The sequence below is a fragment of the Camelus dromedarius genome, chromosome 10, assembly GCF_036321535.1.
Source record: "Camelus dromedarius isolate mCamDro1 chromosome 10, mCamDro1.pat, whole genome shotgun sequence".
NCBI lineage: Eukaryota > Metazoa > Chordata > Mammalia > Artiodactyla > Camelidae > Camelus > Camelus dromedarius.
Window position 1 is genome coordinate 54,512,326 of NC_087445.1, and position 19,535 is coordinate 54,531,860.

General features: G+C 36.4%; 1 protein-coding gene across 3 annotated transcripts in view; it reads left to right on the forward strand.

Annotated features, from left to right (window-relative positions):
• Positions 1–19,535, forward strand: part of SLC44A1 (solute carrier family 44 member 1) — a 171,425-nt gene that overhangs the window by 121,972 nt on the left and 29,918 nt on the right. The window contains exons 13-16 of one of the 3 annotated variants that reach the window (XM_064490365.1): positions 2,626–2,763; positions 9,852–10,088; positions 11,925–12,005; positions 14,934–17,330. In XM_064490365.1, coding sequence (XP_064346435.1) covers positions 2,626–2,763; positions 9,852–10,088; positions 11,925–12,005; positions 14,934–14,957 — 480 coding nt within the window. In that variant the 3' untranslated portion in view covers positions 14,958–17,330. Of the gene's footprint in view, positions 1–2,625; positions 2,764–9,851; positions 10,089–11,924; positions 12,216–14,933; positions 17,331–19,535 lie in introns of those variants that run through there. The other 2 variants (XM_064490367.1, XM_064490366.1) reach the window with 2 other exon arrangements.

Here is a 19,535-nt window from a genome sequence, read left to right on the forward strand (position 1 = left end):
ATCAAATAACTGGTTCATTAGTTTCTGGAGCATGTCCTAGAATACAGGAAGTAGGTATTTCTTTTCAGGGAAGTTATAGCTCAGATTACCAAAGACATTTGTCAGTTGTTGAACTGAAGAATTAGAGTGAAAAATGCTAAAAGACTGGAAGTTGTGGAGAAGGTTACTAAAAGACTGGAAATGAGCAACTGTGGTTTGTGTTTCAAAAGGGATGAGGGAGTAGGTTCCATAGACTGTAAACAAGTTTGTCACTGATACTTGGCATTACTCTAGAGCAGTGATCAGCAAAGTTTTTCTGTAGAGGACCAGACAGTGAATAGTTCTCTGTCACAATTGCTCAGCTCTGCCATCATAACAAGAAAAGAGCCATAAACAAGTGAACATGGCTATGCAGATTTGACCTACAGATGAAAACCTCTGCTCTAGAATAAATTGGGGTTTTGTTTTTTGTTTTTTGTTTTTTGTTTTCTTTGGTGAATATGTAAGGAAACTGGTGAGAACTAGGAACTCATCTGGGTTCTTTGAGAATAGATCAGGCTTGGAAAATTCTGTCATTTTTCAGCCGAGTTACTGTGACACAAGATCAAAAGTATAGTTTATTTTGATGTCATGAGACATGTGCAGAATGTTTCAAAAGAAGCTTTGTAGAAGACGAAGAAATGTGAACCACTGCAGTTAGGTAGTTAACTCTTTGGTGCCTGCTCTCTTTTAACTGATAAATGAGCAAGCAGCCAATGAATGCTACCAGAAGAACTTAATAGTGTCATTTCTTTAAATTATTGTGTATGTTTCTTTAAAATATTGTATATGTTTTGAGATAAGAAGGCCTGCAAACATAATATAGTAATATATTGTGATAATAAGTTACCCCAATCTGTATGATGGAATTTTATATATTAAAATCATACTGTGTTTCTCAAAGAGCACCATAATTTCCTGCTGCTCTATTACTGAAAGAAGTTTATGGGCCACAAGTAGTGGCCCACTCAGCGCAGTACTCTTTCCTTGGCCCTGAAATGTTCTGTGTTGTTAATCAATGAAATTATATCATATCATGGCAGATTAAATTTTTGATGACTCAGACCTCATCTTCATACCAGGTTCCTAATAACTAACAAGCATACAATTGGAACATTCATAAATTAAAGACCTGCTCTCCTGAGCTCAGTGTTTAAAACTTTACAGATAATAATGCAAAGCAAGCCCTTCGTGTCCTGCATGTTTTCCAGCAGCTTCAACATTTTGGCCTCACCAACAATTTAAGTCAGCGCTAAGCCAAAAATTTCTCAGGACCACAAGTTTTAGTTACAGAGTCTGTATACTTTCCATTCCTAGGACTCAGACATATTTGATGTTATAGTACTTATTCACATTTCCCAGAAAATACCAGTGCTATTCTAGGCTGTAATGTGAAAAAGAAGAGAAAAAAATCAGGGTGACTAGTGGGTCAGAGAAAACACAGGGCAGCAGAAGCAGGTATAATTGAATAAAAGTGTGTCAGCTGGGGACTCAGTATTACAAGGGACAGAAAGCCAGCTCAATCTGGCCTAGAAAAGATAAAAAAGGGTGAGAAGACAGTCGGGGAGGGAGGACAGAGGAGAGATTCTTAGCAATTTATTAGCTTCTATAACTGAAAAGTCCAGAATCTGGCTAGTTCCTAACCATGCAGACATTGTCACCAGGTGTTGAGTATCTGGTTTCTCTCTGCTCTGACTTCCGTGATGTTAGCCTCACTCTCAGTTTCACGCTGTGACCTCCAGCAGCTCCAGCTACTTCCCGTTAGCATTGGCAAAACAGCCATGGCAATGCATACCCTCACACCTCGCTGTCTGGGAAAATAAGAGAGCTACTCTGCCGGGAGCACCTAGGGAAGAGAAGAGCAACTCCTTTATTCCCGGAAGCCCCAGGGAACCGCTTTTACTTTCATTGGCCCTGATTAGTTTATGTGCCAGTCCCTGAACCCTGATTGGCTTACATTGATCAAGGCCCACCCCCAGGGCTGGAGGTTGTGTCAGCCTCGCTGAGACCCTGAGAGAATGGGAAAAGGACTGTTTTCTTAAAGGGGGCTTGGGGTCCTATCCCAGGAGGGAGGGGTATAAAATCAGCAACAAACAGCTGTCTACTACAAGAACCATGAGAGGGGAAAGCATAGAAGGAAGTACCGAGGAGGAGGTAGTAGGTGTTCCAGATGAAACAGCACAGCGATCTGATGCCTTTGTATGTGTGTAGCTTCTAAAGCATCACTGAAATGGTAATAATGCATCACTGATACTCATGGTGATGAACCTGAGATATCTAGGAAAGGTTAAATCATGTTTGACTTACTAAGACAAGGAAGAAGTTAATGGGTGTTGGAAAGGTTTATGTGTGTTTTAATAAATATCAATGTGCTTAAAGGACCAGAACTAGAACAACTGAAAAACTCTCTTTACCCATCGTTTTTTTTTTTTTTTTTTTTTTAATATATAAGTGTCTTATGTTTCCTTATGCTTAATCTAAATCTGTACCTCACCAAAGCCATGGGTTTAACTGTGAAATATTTTTATAAGCTATGCTATAACTATGTTTGGTTTAAATCTTAGAGATTATGTTTATTGAAGAAAAATTGTTTTTGCTTTTGTCCAGAATGCATACACAGCCACAGCTATCAACAGCACCAACTTCTGCACCTCAGCAAAGGATGCCTTTGTCATTCTCGTGGAGAATGCTTTGCGAGTGGCTGCCATCAACACAGTGGGGGATTTCATGTTGTTCCTAGGCAAGGTAAGACTGAGTATATTATCTGAGACATACAGCAAATTTTTGCATATGCATATAGTTGCTCTTTAATTTCAAAAATATATGTAACCTACCAAAAAACTAAAAGTAATGTAATATAAAGCAAACACTTAACGAAGCCCTTAATATGTGTTAGGCACTGTTCTGAGTACTTTACATATATTGTGCTCATTTAACCCTCATAACAAATTTGTAAAGGAAGTTCTATTTTTCTGCTCATGTTACAGATGGGAAAACTAAGGCACAGAGTGGTTAAGTAATTTGCCTGTGTTTCTCCTTACATATTTTGAATTAAGAAACAGTCTGTGTGGTGGTTAGGGGTACTGCATCTGGAGCCTGAGTGCCCTAATTTAAATCCTGGCCTGACTAGCTGTGTTCCCTGAGACAGGGTACTTAACCACTTTGTGCCTCAGTTTGCCCATCTATAAAATTGGGATAATACCAGTGCTACACCCCTAGAGCTTGTAAGGGTTAGACTGAGTAATACACGTAGAAAATATAAGGTTATGCTTGACACATTGCAAGTTCTTGATGAACATTAGCTGTCATCATTACCGTGTATAAACCCCTTTAAAATAGAGCTGTTAGGGGATGAGACATACCCATCCTCAAAAGTATCTACGAGAGGTAATTCTATACTATTAAAATCTGCAAAATATTAGATGACATTAGAATTGGGGTTCATTGTATCTACATTTTAAACCATAAAATACTCAGGAAATTTGAAAACTTGAGTTAAGAAAAAGACACCACCACTATAACCTAATAACTTATTTTTATACTCCCTCCCAGTGTTTTTTCATAGGCTTATATTCTATGGTATAACAATCCTAGTATACACATCTGTTTGCTCTGCGTTTTTCGCTTCCCATTGTATCATACACATTTTTCACATTGTTTTGATAATCTTCATGGTTACTCATTATCGTGGTGGCCAGTATTCCCTCATATGCTATTCTTATTCTCTCTCCACTGAACACTAAGGATACTTCAGCCACTGTGGTTTTAAAATGTTTTTGAAAAGGAAAAAAAATATTTGATGTAAGGAGAGGCAGTGATTAGCACAGTGTAGTTTTAAGTTCTCAGGCATCTGTCATCTAAAAAGAATTATAAAACCATACAGATAGTTATTTTGAAAATTTGTAGTTAAACGTACATTACGACTGCTGGATTTGTTTTTGTCTTGTTTTTACAATGAGGATGTTGTTTATGGTAAGAGTGGAACGAATGAATTCATGTTAAGGACTGAGTGGGGTGTCTGGCCGTGTTACTGTTACTGTTATTTATGCACTTTATGACTAACTCAGGAAGCCTTCAGATTTGTTAATTTTTTACATATTTATAATTTATCCCTACTGCTAGGAAAGATATGAAGCAACTTAAAAACATACATAGACAGAGCAATTAAAATAAAAGAGAACTAAGAAGCCATATAAAGAATAAGGGAGAGAATTATAGCAAGATTGCGATGATGATTTTAGTCTGATTGAGACCCTTGCTGGGTGCCAGGTCCCGAGGGGAGTGCTTTGTGTGAAGTGTTATATTTGGTCTTCCCCTGGAAGGTGAGCTACTACTATTAGCTTCATTTCACAGCAGAGGAAACCAAAGTTTAGAGAGCTAAGTAGGTTGCCCAAATTTAGAAAACTAAAATGTGGCAGAGCTAGAGTTCAGACTCAGATCTGTGTAACTTCTAAGTGCTATAATTGCCTCGACTGATGTTAATTCTGTCTCTGGACCTTTTTTTTTTCCCCTAAAGCCTATGATTCAGTAATTCTGGTGATGGTAAACGACTCCTAGAGATAATTCTAAATATAGAAAAATACAGCATTATTTATAATAGTGACTAAATGTAAACCATCTACTGCCTGACAATAGAGAAATGGTTGGAAATAATAGTCAGTTTAATACCTATTAAACTATGTTTTCTATTAAGAATTTATAATATGATAACATGTAGAAGTGGAAAGGCTGAGTAAAACTATTAGACTGTCACAGAACTGTTTTAAAATGTGCGTGAAAAAGAAAAAATTAATATCTCAAGCTTTTAATAGTGATTGTTTGGGGATAGTGAAAATATTAGTGGAAGAAAATGGAGATGATAAAATGCAGTGTTTTAAAATTGGCTTTGAGTTTTTTTAGCAATCTAGTGACCTGTCTCAAAATTTTTTCTTTAGGTTTATCATAACTTTTTAGTCACTCAACAAATGTTTCTAGAGTGCCTACTAGGAATGGGCTAGGGGCTGTTCTGGGTGCTGGTTATATATTAGTCTAAAAAGAGAATTTAATATCTGGTAGAAAGGGCAGTTTTATAGCCTTCTTTTCACTTCGTGTTATGAGCATTTCTCATTTTATTAAAAATGTTTTAAACATGGTCATACAGTTGTATCATTTATTTAACAAAGCCCCTGGTTTTATTTTTACAGTTGAACATTTCTCAGCTTTTTACTAATATAAAGTGTACTACAGTGAAAGTTTTGTATACAAATTCTTGCCCAAATTCATTCTTATTTCCTGAGGCCAGAATCCTAGATGTGGAATTAATGAGTTTGAGTACCTAATAGGATTTTTGATATGTATTTTCAAGTTGCTTTCCAGAAAAATATAACTTTGAATAATATAATATTTACAATATAAAAATGACTTTTAAAACCATGAAAGATAAACATTTTTTTTTAGTTGAGAAATCCAAAGAGGAGAAAAATGAAAGGGGGGTGGCGGAAACTTCTGGGTTTCCAACATACTAAGACAAATTCTTTAGTTTTCCTTTTTCAAAAATGTAGTTCTGATCACAAATACACTAAATCTTTTGAAGAGTTTCTTTCATTACAATTAAGTGGCTGCTACTATGCAGAAATAGTTTTTGATCAGGTAGTTCAACTAGATAGGGCATAAAAGACAGTGTCATGAACAAACTATTAATACATGCAACAGCTTGGATGAATCTTGAGGGAATTATGCTGAGGGAAAAATGTGAATCCCAGAAGTACTGTATAATTCTGTGTATGTAACATTCTTGAAATGACAACATTATAGAAATAGAGACCAGGTATGTAGTTACCCGCTTAGTGGTGGGAGGTGGTGGGAAGTAGGGATAGCTTTAAAAGGATGAAGTGAAAGATGCTTGTGGTAATGAAAGTGTTTTGCATCATATCAATGCCAGCATCCAAGCTGTGATACTGGGCTATAGTATTGCAAGGTGTTACCAACTGAAGGGAACTGGGTAAAGGATACATGGAATCATTCTGCATTACATCTTACAACTGCACATGATTTCATAATTATCTCAGAGTTTAAAATTTAATTTTCAAAACCTTGATTTAAAAAAAAAAAAGATAGTGTCATGGATTCCATTTCTGTGAAGCCCCAATGATTTTATGGAATGATAAATTAGGTTTGGAAGAGACCTTAGTTCCTCTAGTTTGGTGGCTTGTGGCCTGTAGGGTCCTCAAAGGTTAAGAATAAAGATTTAGAAGCTATTTAAACATTTTCAAGTCTAGTAGATATTGCATATTTATACCAGTAAAACTATACCAAAAAAAAAAAACCCAAATCCTAAGTTTCTTTGCTTCTGTGTGAAATTAGTTTACCTGTATTTGATAACACTATGACACTAATTATATGTCCTAGTTGACAGTTTATCTGACTTTGATTAATAAAAAATGAAAATATGAATTATTACTTATAGGTGCTGTTTTATTGGTAAACAAATTCTTTTAAAACATGGGTTCCATCAAGAAAAAGAGCATCATAAATACAAGATTTATGATGACTGAAAAAAGGAAGAAACTCAGATTGCCAGTCCCTGTGTTAAATGCTTTCAGAATACTTATTTTAACAATTATGATATCTATGTACTATTGTGTCTCTTTTAAAGATGGAATAACAGGCTCAGTTAAATGAACTTGCTTAGAGTCACAATCCAAGAAGTACTAACTCTGATTCAGTTCTACATCTTTCCTTTTTTTTCCCTTTTTTTTTTTTTGAAGTATGGTCAGTTAGAATGTGTCAATTTCTAGTGTACAACACAGTGTCCCAGTCATCCATATACATTCATATATTTGTTTTCATATTCTTTTTCATTAAAGGTTATTATAAGATATTGAATATAGTTCTCTGTGCTATACAGAAGAAATTTGGATTTTTTTAAATCTGTTTTTACATATAGTGGCTAACATTTGCAAATCTCAAACTCCCAATTTTATCCCTTCCCACCCCCTTTTCCCTGGTATCCATAAGATTGTTTACTATGTTTGTGAGTCTGTTTCTGTTTTACAGATGAGTTCATTAGTGTCCTCTTTTTCTTCCTTTTTTTAGATTCCACATATGAATGATATATGGTATTTTTCTTTCTCCTTCCAGCTTACTTCACTTAGAATGACAATCTCTAGGTTCATCCATGTTGCTGCAAATGGCTTTATTTTATTCTTTTTTATGGCTGAGTAGTATTCCATTGTATAAATATACCACAACCTCTTTATCCAATCATCTGTTGATGGACATTTAGGTTGTTTCCATGTCTTGGCTATTATTGTAAACAGTGCTGCTATGAACATTGGGGTACGTGTATCTTTTAGAATTAGAGAGTTCATTAAGAAGTCCACAAATGATAAATGCTGGAGAGGGTATGGAGAAAAGGGAACCCTCCTACACTGCTGGTGGGAATGTAGTTTGGTACAGCCACTGGAAAACAGTATGGAGATATTTCAAAAAACTGAAAATAGACTTAGCATATGATCCAGCAATCCCACTCCTGGGCATATATCTGGAGGGAACTCTAATTTGAAAAGATACATACACCCCAATGTTCTACATCTTTCTGACTTCAAAACTGACATCCTTTTCTTCCTACTTCTCACATCCTATCCTGTGTATGAATCTCTTCTACTGTTAAAATTTTTTATCCTTTATAATAAGTGTCTAAACTTTAAAAATCATACATCCACTTACCAAAAAAAAAAATTTGAGCACACTTCCCAAATATATTTACATTTATCTATTAATGATATATGTATAGATTTTACTAATATGTGCCTTATAAAGTGTAAAATAAATTTTTCAATGTATGAGAAATATAAATGGAAGTCCCAAGTGATTGTCTTAAACACTCCCTCAGTTCTATGTTCTCCACCATGGAGATTAGTGATATAAGGCAGTACTTCTTAAAGGCTGTAGACTTTCTCAGAATCACCTGGGGTACTTTTAAAATGAAATTGCTAAGCTTCATCTGAAACCCAGCCAATCAGACTCTATGCAGGCGAGACCCAGAAATGTGCATTATTCACAAACTCCCCAGGTGATTTCTAGCCCCTCTAATAGTTTGAGAACCATTAACATATCCTTTGCTTGAATGAAAGCATGATACCCTTTCATTATATTTGGGTGTAATTACTACATTTCTTTAACTTTTTAAGCTAAATGTCACTAATTTTTGAAGTTGTTTCTCACGTGACAGTTTTCTACCTTGACAGCTTTTGTCTTGGGGTCTACTTTGTCTGAGCCACATCTTCTACCTATAATTGACTTGAATATTTCAAAGGTGGTTTAACTTCTAGTGGCATCGTGAGAGCATAAAGCAGCTCAGTTCTCCCACAGGGTGGATGTAAGAAAATTGAAGAAGAGTATAAGAAATAACTCATTCTAAAATTGAAACCAAAAGAGTGAAAGAAAATAGACCTAATTAGCTATCTGTGGAAATCACCCTGGAAATAAGTCACTGTATGAGAAGATTCATAAGTGTATTGCCACAAAAACGATAGAGGAGGTGAGAAAACCCAGATTTGCTCCCTAAAATCATCTGAGAGAGGGACCAATTATAGCTCAACCAGTATATCCTCTGATGCATTATAATTCCTAGTTAAGATGATGGTGAATGAGAGATGTTCTGGTGTTGATAAATAGTAGGGGAAAGGCAATTCTCAGTTGCTTGTCCTTAGCACTGGGCAAGTAAAGGCTGCTCTGGTTCCAGAGAACTCTTTCTTTTTCTTTGTTAGGCCAAGTAAGGTGCTAGGCAGGAATGTGTCTAGGATTCAGTATAACCTATTGCTGTGGTCTGTCAGTATCCAAGTATTTGCTGAATTTTTACCTAGAAAGAGCACTGGAGTTGGCATCATAAGATTTTTTTGAGTGGTAGCTGCTCTTTATTCTATGCTGTGTCCGTGGACAGGTCAGCTAGCCTCTCTACGCACATTTTCCAGTCTATAAAATGAGGGTGATAATGTTTGCCATAAACCATGCACAGGGTTATTGAAAAGCTGAAATAAAAAGTATTAAAAGAACCGTAGTGATGAAGCATCAGGGTAGATGGCTCTTGACAGTGAGCAAATGGCTCTTTATTTTATTCTTACAGCATGAATGTGTTCGGCAACCTCTTTCTTCACGAACAGTCCAAATCAACACTTCCTGGCAAATCATATTAAATTTACCACATATTCTATATGAAACAAAGAAAAAGCTCTTAGAAATATTTGTTGCAACATTATTTATATCAAAAAACAATGTAAGTCTCCAAATGTAAGAGGAAGGTTAAATAAATTTAAAATCACCCATAAAATGAAATTATGTAACTGAATACATATTCATGAAACATCTATGATATGTAAATATTAATTAATGATTAGTTTATATAAATGACTTAAATTTAAATGATTAGTTTATATAATACTATTTCATATATGTAAAAATGCTTAGAAGAAAATATATAGCAATACCCTGAAATGTCAGTAATTTTCTTTGGATTGCTAAAAGTGTGTGTAATTTGTTTTCCTAAAATGTATATACATTTATCTTAAAAGTTGCCACAGATGCTAAGTAAGTGACATCTTAGGGAACAAGCATAACATTTGGAAAACTGGATTACTTTTAATGTCAACAAGGATGATACTTTATTTCTGTTATATGATGTACATGTATAACTGAGTGTATATAGGTACTTGTGGATTATACTTTCCAATTTGAGGTGAAATGGACTCACACAACCATCATTTATAAATAGGGTTTTAAGTCTGCAAATGAAGAAGAACTAGTGGTTTCCTGCAGTAGGTTATGAACTGTGGTCTTTGTTCTCTTTGCTTCAGGTGCTGATAGTCTGCAGCACAGGTTTGGCTGGGATTATGCTGCTCAACTACCAGCAAGACTACACAGTATGGGTGCTGCCTCTGATCATCGTCTGCCTCTTCGCTTTCCTGGTCGCTCATTGCTTCCTGTCCATTTACGAAATGGTAGTGGATGTGTTATTCTTGTGTTTTGCCGTTGATACAAAATACAATGATGGGAGCCCAGGCAGAGAATTTTATATGGATAAAGTGCTGATGGTAAGTACTTCAAGTGCCCTCCACTGCTTTAAGGATAAAAATACTAATATAACTATTTTGTAAAACATTGTCCATACTTAATTCCTGTTGTATGCAACTGAGTAATTCAGAACTAAACCTGTAGCACTCATGAATGAGGTTAGTCTTGGGGAAATAGGGGAAGAAGACCCTCTTGGCATGAATGAGAGCATTTCAAATCCACCTAGCTGAAACAGGATCCCATCAGTAGTCCTGAGGTGACGCTATTCCACACTGCTCTCCCTGTCTCTGCAGTTAAGCAGATTTGCATTGACCATTTAGCCCTTGAACTAGAACATCGGACCACTGATGGTCTAAGTGCCTTTTCCTGAGTCAGGGCTCAAAGACTAAAAGTCATGTTTCCCCAGTTGTAGTGCTTAACTTGTATTTCTCCATCCACGCCTTTTCCAAATATTATTGCTGTCAACCCTGATAAAACTCATTATCCTAAGTATGTCAGGCCAAACTGAAGACATTTTGTAATGAATAGAGAATCAGACCCATTATGGCTGGTAGATTTTGTTGTTTTCCATTAGTCAGGATCTGAACCTTTACACAGATATTTTATTCAGATTCTGTATAGTTACATCGCCTCTGCAGCTTCCCTATGTTGGAACCTCAATTAAATTTTTTAAAAAATTTGGAAACCATATTAAAATGGTTTAAATGCTAGTATCAATGTCAAATGCTACCAAATTAAAGATGCTTTTTAATAATAGTACTTTGCTATTAAGCTGTGAAGTATTCCTATTTCAAGAATAGGTAATATTGAAGATTAAACATTAGACATTGAAATAACAAGCCATTTTCCAGGAACATGGTTTATCCAGTTAAATCTAAAATGTATTAATAAATAAGCTAGATTCTTTTTTTTTTTAATCGCAAAAATTCCAAATGATTTAGCTGACCTGTTTGGCACTTATTATTGCTTTTACTAAGAACACCACTAACTAAATTTTGGACATTTTCATAATGTCTAAATTACAATCCTAACTGGTTGTTTTCACAATGGAATTTGACTTTTGAGCATTGCATCTCTCTTGAATAAGAGAATTTAGAAGGAGAATAAGGCACTTAGAAAGAGGGGTTTGTTTTTGTTTTTTAAGCTACTGATGAAAAGCAGAGTGAAAAATACGATTTTTCTTATTTTAGTTTTCTCTATGAGAATGACAAGGACACTGAATGAAGAGATAGATGCTCCGTAAATTTAGACAGGATAGAAATGTTTCCTTCAGGGCGTAATCCCATTTTAACTACTCCTGACCACTGGTCTGGTTGTTACTTCCTGTCTTCCTGCTTTATGGAGTAATTTCAAGGCCAGATAGACATTTTTTTAAGGTAGCTTATTTATGGTTTGGTAAAAAACAAAAGTATACCATGCTTAGCAGTATCAGTGCTCTTACCTTCTAGGGTTATTTTAAAGAGGAGGCTTGTAGAGTAAAATGTTCTTGTCCCATTTAACCATGATATGGAAAAAGTAAAATAACAAAACAATATTCTAAGTGTGGAAAAAATACCTTTGTTGAAGAAACGAAAAGTATTTTCTCTTCCGGATAGAACTAACGTTATCTCTTGGAGCCTAAGTGAGATTATCACAAGGAATGGTGGGGAAAAGATTTTATATCAGCCCATTTCAGTCCGTTTCTCCCAGATTTAGCTGCTCTTGTGTGTGTTACCAAGTACTATATTTATTGCTGTGTTTTTAGGCCATCCATTTCCCGTTATTGAATACAAAATGTAAATATTCTTTAGAAATCATCTACCCGCTGAAGTCCGAAAGGACCTAAGAATTTATGTAATTCGGTTCCTGTTTTGCAGGAGTTTGTGGAAAACAGCAGGAAAGCAATGAAAGAAGCTGGTAAAGGAGGCGTTGCAGATGCCAGAGAGCTAAAACCGATGGTAGGTGGAGATGAGGAGGTGGCCACCCTCCACGAGTTTCACTTTCACTTCCTCTCTCTCTCTCTCTTCACTGACTGCACTTCTTCGGGAGAAGCGTTTGTGATCTGTATCACGCAGGACGTGCTGCTCTTTCTGTTTGTGTGTTTACCCATCACTTGGATGGCAGAATTCTTGTCACACCTGAGACCACCTTCTGTAAAAGTAAGCTGAAAGGAACGGTCCTCGTGGCGGGCAGGGGATATTTCTGTCCCGGAGGTGAACTTGCTGTTTCCAGTTTTTTTTCTTTTTAACTGTCAGTGTTTAGTTTTCGTGGGACCGAACATTTGGTTGTGCACTTGAACTGACGGTTTGATATTTATCATTTTAGAAGTGGTGATAGCAATTCCTTTCAACTTGCTGAAATTCATAACCTCCCTTTTTAAAATATTGCTTTGTTTATGTTGCTGTCTTTTCCCCTTTGCTGACTTTTTCTTCTGTTGCCCGGATTGTACCTTCTTTGTCTTTTAAGCCAAACAAGGCTATTTCCATCAGTACCCACATTCCCACTCAACAAGACAATCTGGTCCTCTCCAGCCTCCGTTTAATTGTGAGAAAGATAAATTATCTCTGGTCTATTTATATATATACCACTCTCATTTGAAAAAAGCAACTTAAAGTTAACCAGTGTTAAGAATCCTGAGTAGCTTTTCCCATAGTCTCCCTGCTGCCTAACGACAGATGTCCTTAGCTATGTTGGTCTAATTACTGCTTATATTACAAATGTATTGTTCTTAAATAGAATGTTTATTTCAGAATATTATATAATTGCCTACATCCTTAAATAGTTCATTTAAAATAATGTGCCTTCTAATGGCGTATAAAGTCCAAAAAAGGGTGAAGTGAGGACTGTCTTTTCTTTCTTCCTTATACTTTAATAAATGGTTTGATTTATAGGTTTCCAATTGAAGAAATCTGTAGTATAAAGCAAGCAAATTTAAGTATGTAAGAATAAAGGAAAGAGTTGATTTTGGGGGTGGGGAGTATATACACATGCAAAATAGTTGCATATTCAACCTATATTAAAGCCTCAACAGAATGTTTAGATATAAACTCTTCTCTGGACCCCATCCAATGCCTGTTTGGGTGTTGCTTTTAATAGCGTTGATGATGATAAAGTCAAAACTTAAGTGTTTATATTCCCAAGGCACAGATCACTCTAATCATAAGTAAAAGGATGTAGGATGGCCATATACCTCTCTTAGTTTTAAGTGTGCATCAGCCAGAACTGGCCTGAGAGGGGAAGGGGCACTAATCACCAGTCCCTCCCATCAGGTTCCCCACCTCCCGGCCCCTTCTTCCTACATCCCTCTTACTTCACGGAGGCTGAGGGGGATGACAGTGGAGACTGTGCCAACCCTAAGGGGGCCTGGAAAAATGAAGGAGGCTCCCTTCTTGCCACTGCTTGCTTGTTCTAATTGTTCAGAAAATAAGGTTCCAAACCTAAAACTTTTAAAAGACATATTCAGTCTTAAAATGTAAACCACCTTTCTCCCCTTTTCTGTCTCTCCAATCTTTGAAGCTTTCATTAAATCATTCTTCAGTGATAAGCATTTAAAGAAAGGGAAAAATATTTGGAGGTTTAGGACTAGCTGCTTTGACCATGAATTGGCATGTATTTCTGTATGATTCTTGAGGGAAAGATATTTGAATTGTGGTAGACCAGAATGCAAGTATACCTTCTCTTACTTAAACCTCTAATTCATACATACTAATACTAGAATTGCCTAGTTTATATGACTTTCTACCAGAAGCCAAAAATGTAGAAAGTTTTTTTTTCCCTAATGTTACTTTCAGTTTCAAATTAATGTCCCTTATCTCAAATAATACATTAAAATCTTCACTCCACTTTTGCTTTTATTTTACATTGTTCATCAGTCTGTTGCTTGCCGGTTAACGGCAAAACCCTCTGACGTGTCTCAAACATCTTTTATGTGCATTGTTCTTCTGGTGCTTTGGACATTGCAGCATTTGGTCCCTAAAAATGATGTTTTAAGTGGTTCAGAAACTCCCCAGGAGGGAGAAGTGTGACATGTTGCTCACAAGGTAGTTAAGGTTTTTAAGCACCTCATTACCTCTAATTCTTCTGTCTTTCCCAGTGTGCGTGAGTTGACCTCTACCACCACCACCATCTTGTATGTGTCCCTAAAGAATTACCTGAGAACTTCCCTCCTACAGTTTGGGGATTGGTAGAATTTAGGATTGCTTATTTGTACTTGCTTGGTTTAATTCACATATTATTCCCTTAGATGAAAGTCCTGTTAACAGTGTCATAAATATTTTGCTGTATCTGTAGAAACACTGCTGTTTGAGTTCACTGTCTGTCTCCTTCATGGGATATTTTAATATAGGGTTTATTTTTAGCCTATAAAATAATGTTCAGAAAAAATAGGTTCAAAATTTTCCTTTGGCAGGGGATCATTGAACTAAATATAAGTACTTCCCGTTTTCCTCTTCGATTTTTTTGATTTTTTTTTTTTTTTGAGAGAGAGCCTCACTCGCTAAGGAAATTTTGAAGGTTTGTGAGGTCTTTCTATAAATCTTTGAAAATTGTTTTAGAAGAACTTAGCAAACGTGATGTAGAGGCCATCTGCTTGCTCTTGCATGGGAAAAAAAGTGCAGAGAAAAGGGAGGAAAACATTTGGGCACTAGAGCAAGGTAGACTAGAGATGTATTCTCTGCATATCTCACAGGTGACCCCGAGGGAAGTGTGGCTTCCCACATTCATAGGAATTTCAGCCCCTGGAACAGAGAGAGGTTCAGGGGAGAAGTATTCTCAGTCCATTTCGCTGTATTGCTGTTTGTGACCATCTGTGTATTTGTAACATCATTCATGATCTCCTTTTAACGGTAATTGTCTAAGATTATACTCTGTATGACTTTGTTTTCTAGGCTTCGGGAGCAAGTTCTGCTTGAACCTAGCCGACCGTTATGGAACCCATTGACATTCCAAAACAATATATACACATAACTATGTATTTGTGTGTGTGGCTGTGTGTATATATGTATATGTATGTGTGTATGTATATGTATATGTATATACACACACACACATAATCAGCCAAAATCAGAGAAAAGGAACAGGGATTTAATACCTTTTTTATGCTTATTTTTGTCAAACATGTACTCCTTTCATACGGGTGGCTTTTACAAGGCAACTGCCGTCATTTAATGTTTTCAATTGTAATTGTCTTAATGGAAATGTTAAGATTCATATCTGATTAACATTTTTAATAACTTAGAGGAGATTTTAACTTTAGTTATTTAAATTAGGTAAAATTATTGTACCGAATTCTCTGTCTAAAGTTTATTCAGGGGTGATTTCCCTGATGTGTGCATAAAATCAAGACTTTATTTTACTGATGCATAAGTCCTAGTGGGACGAGACTAGGCATATGCTTTCAGATAAATAAGGAACTACTCCAATCAGTTTTCCCCAATCAAAGAAGCCATGTCATTTTCCTTTTAGAAACATACCAGTGGACCCCATATGGGAGTTTTCATAATAGCTCATGCGTTTGTCAGCCAACATTAAAAAGTAACCAACTCCTCAGGTATTTGTAGTTTACCCTAGTGCTTCTATAAGAGAGTAGGTAAAAAAAGAAAAGGGTAGATAATCTTTCTTATGCAAACTTTTCTTATATTTTGTCTTTCTTTCATTTTTGACGTTAGTAGCATCCTCCACACGTTTGTGTGCCTCATTTGGAAGGACGCTGGGGCTCCCAGCGAGTTTAGCCTTTAAGTTTCTGTGTCTTGGTTTGCAGACTAAGTAATGCTGGGAGGAATTAAAAAGGGAGAGAAACATGGAACACAAAGCATTGAAAATTCCGGTGCTTGGGCTTCTGCTTCAGAGGAACTTCAGTGGCTTAGGGCTAAATGGCCATTTTACTCAAACGCTTGCTATAAAATCTGAAAACATACTGGCAGGTGCTCCTCTCCTTGGCAATTCATTAAGTATCCAGAATTCTACGATGTTTAACTGAAGAATTGGTTAATGTTTTTGATCCTCAAGTGTTGAACGTTCTTTGTGTTTGGGGATGGGTTTTGTGGGATTTTCTTTTTTTTTTTTTTATTCCTGAAGCTTACCAGATATGAATGGCTAATATTCCATTGTTCTGCTTATTGTAATGGTGAATGCTTTAAGAAAAAAAGTGTAATTTGCTAAGAATAATTCATGATCTGTTTATGCGATAACTCCTTTTTGTTACAATTTTTTTAAAAAAAAGCTATTTTTGTTAATGTAAAGTAAATATTTCAGAGCAGATTTTTTAAACTTATTGCACTAAATACAGGCTCTGTACAAAAAAAAAAAAAAGCCTCATCATTTTATCATTCCATGGAAGGAGAATCTTTTGAAAGAAAACATTGCCTCCTACCAGAATTAGACAGTGAATTAGAGTGGTATTATGGAAATGCATACAATTAATGTCACTTGGGCTTAATAAGCAGCTGTTTGCTAATGTGCTTCCTTTTAAAGGGTTGGACCTTTAAATTGCTGCAAAAGGTAAATTGTATTTTTTTTTTAAGTATCCGTGTTCTTTACTCTAGCTAGGCTAAAATTTGCTAAATGCCTCGGTTTCTTTTCAAAGCTTATGTAATATTTCTGATTTTTCAGAATATTTGCAATAAGAGTCTGGTTTGTTTTGTTGTTTTTTTTTTTGTTTTTGTTTTTTTCAAAAGAAACAGGAGTTCATGTCTTGGCAAGATCTCAGAAAATAACATTGTGAGACTAGCTATTTTGAAACAGTAATTCTCCAGAAGTTAACATCTAACATCTGATGTCACTAAATGGTATCATTGTGCTCTTTTATATCATTTGAAATGGAATAAATATAATTATGGAACTAACAATTATCCAAATAAGCGAGAGAGCAAATCATGTAAGAAAATTCAGAATACCTTCTGTTTCATAGCCACACAGATTTTGGACATTAAGAAACATTGGGAACTAAATTTAGGCTTGGCAAAAGTCTGGAAGATGGGTATCAAAACAGAAGACATTCCAGGAGCTAGTTATTTTAGGAGGTGACCCTCCAAAGTGACCTGATGGAAGTCTTGAATTTGGAAATTAGGTTCTGCTCACTTGGACATCCCAGCACCACGGACGCTTGCTGCTCCCTGTTCCGTTTGCTCGCAGCCTCAGCTATTTGGAAGCCACCAGGAATGCTTTCTAATTATCATTTGCAACTAGAACTGTAATCAGAAAGAAATTTTGTATTTTTGTATAACTTGACTGTGTGCCATTTTATATAACAGGTCCTGTTTTACAAATAAATTTCGTTTTACTAACATTGTGTTTAGAAATTATGATCTATGTGTAACCATGTCGTTTGAGTTCCAAATTAATTGCCAAGCTGTCTCCCCTAAGTGAATGTGTGCCATCTAGGCAGATATATGCAGGTATGCATATATATTACACAGGCACACACAGAGAGATATTTGATTTATAGAATATCCCTCTTACGAGCTTCATTCCTTGCTTCCTCTTAGAAGGCCTCAAAGAGGTTTCTGAGCGACATCTGGATGTTTTGAGGTTATGTTTGGATAGTCTTGCTGCCGCTTTCATTTGTCACGAGTCATACTTCAGCTAGCGCTGGGCTGCCTTATTGCTCACTGCCTCCATCTCTGCCCAAGTGAGAAGAATAGATGAAGAGCAGAAATTATCTGTGAAGTATGGTTACCTGAATAACTTTATAAACCATTGACTCTTTGTTGTGGCTTCTATCTTTTTCTGTGGTGGATCTTCAAAACTATGCTCAGGACTCCCGTCTCCAGAGTTACAGTTAGAATCCTCTATTGTAAATGAGGATCACGGTGAGCAGAGGCTCGTGATGGTTCCTGCCCATCGGAAAACTAAGGCTCTGGTGCCTGACTGAGACTTTCTGGGCTCCTGCCTCAGGAGTAAGCTCTGCCATATATGATGTGAGAGCGAAGAGGTTATGTTTCAGTATAAATCCAAGAGGTCCGTCTTCTAGGGGAGGCTTACCAGTGCGTTAGGTAAACATTAGGAATTTAGACAGAGCACTGCGATTGTATAATCCTTGCACGGATGAGCAGAGCTCAAAGCAAGTTGTTCCTTTAAACCATTTAATGCAATGTTTAATGTTTAAGGATTAAAGCTTTCATCCTATCCTATAGCATTATTAAGTCCTAAGTTACTGCAAATTTAAGTAGCTTAACTGTGTGTTGGTCTCTGAACTTTTTCCGTAATGGTCGGGGAGGGCACTCATTGAGTCTGTTTAAAAATTATGCTGGAAATAAGTCTTTCCTTTGTAGAGATGCTCCCTTCCTCTTACTTTTTCAATGAAGGGCATTAAGCTGTGGATTCCCAAAATCACTAACCTTGATATCTGCCAAGGGCTCCCTTGTCTTCCCAGGGTAGTTTCAGGTTTTCATCCCAGTATGAGCTAATGAGGAGTGACCCCTTCCTTTATCGTGGTCCTGAGCTGCTTAAAACCAGAGTAATACTCCTCCCACTCTCTTCCTGAAAACAGCTATGGAAGCTATAGGCACCAAATATTTGTGAGGTCATGTTAGTGCCCCCAAGGCCTCAGCCATGTCCACCAGGCACTTAGTATTAGGCAGTGAAGGCCGTTCAGGAGGTCTCCTGGCCTGCAAAGTAGAATTCTGGGGTCCGTTCCAATACTAGAGCTGCCAGTTATGGTGACCTGAACATTGTATTTTATTTTTGGTCAGTAACCTCACTTGAATTTTTGGAGTTTCCAGTAGCCTTAACATAGCCTTTGAGAAGTTTCCTTCAGAAAGATCTTTATAAGCTTTTACCTTTCAATAAGTTCTCTATGGCTTTTTTTTTTTTTTTTACTACCACTTAAAAAAACAAAAACAAAATCTCAGAGTCTGGAGGCTTATCAGTGTACCTGCCACAGTTAATTTCTGTATTCTTTTGATATATTCCATCTGACAGATAAAAGTGCACACTAATGGCTTGCCTAGAGTTGTTAAGATGTGGTCTGTGAATATATATTAGAAAGCTGTGGGTTCAGAAGTAAATGCATAAAGCAGAGCTTTGTGTATTATATATTCACCATGTAGAATGCCTTTTGCTTTAAATGCATATTCATGTATCTGTGTACTAAGGAGTACATGTTACCATTTGAAAAGCAGGCGCTCTGTATGTACAGGGGCTGCTTTCAGAATTAGCTCATCTGTTTAATGGCACACAGCCCAGACTGTGAAAGAGTAGGGCCCTTGAATGTGCCAGGAGAAAACGGGAAGCTAGCAAACATAGACAACAAAATTAAAGAGTAAACATGTTGTCTACACCTAAAAATTTAAAATAGCACACTTCTCCCCCATTCACATTTCATAAATTTGAGCCAAATTCTTACTCTCCAAGTTTTCATTTACGAGGAAAATTTTCATCCAAGATTGAAATCTTTGAAAATTCTTTCTTATAAAAAAAACTTCAATGCAAAGTTTTTAAACTTGAGAATTTCTGTGGAAAACCTTTCTTTTCTAAAGAAATACTAGAGG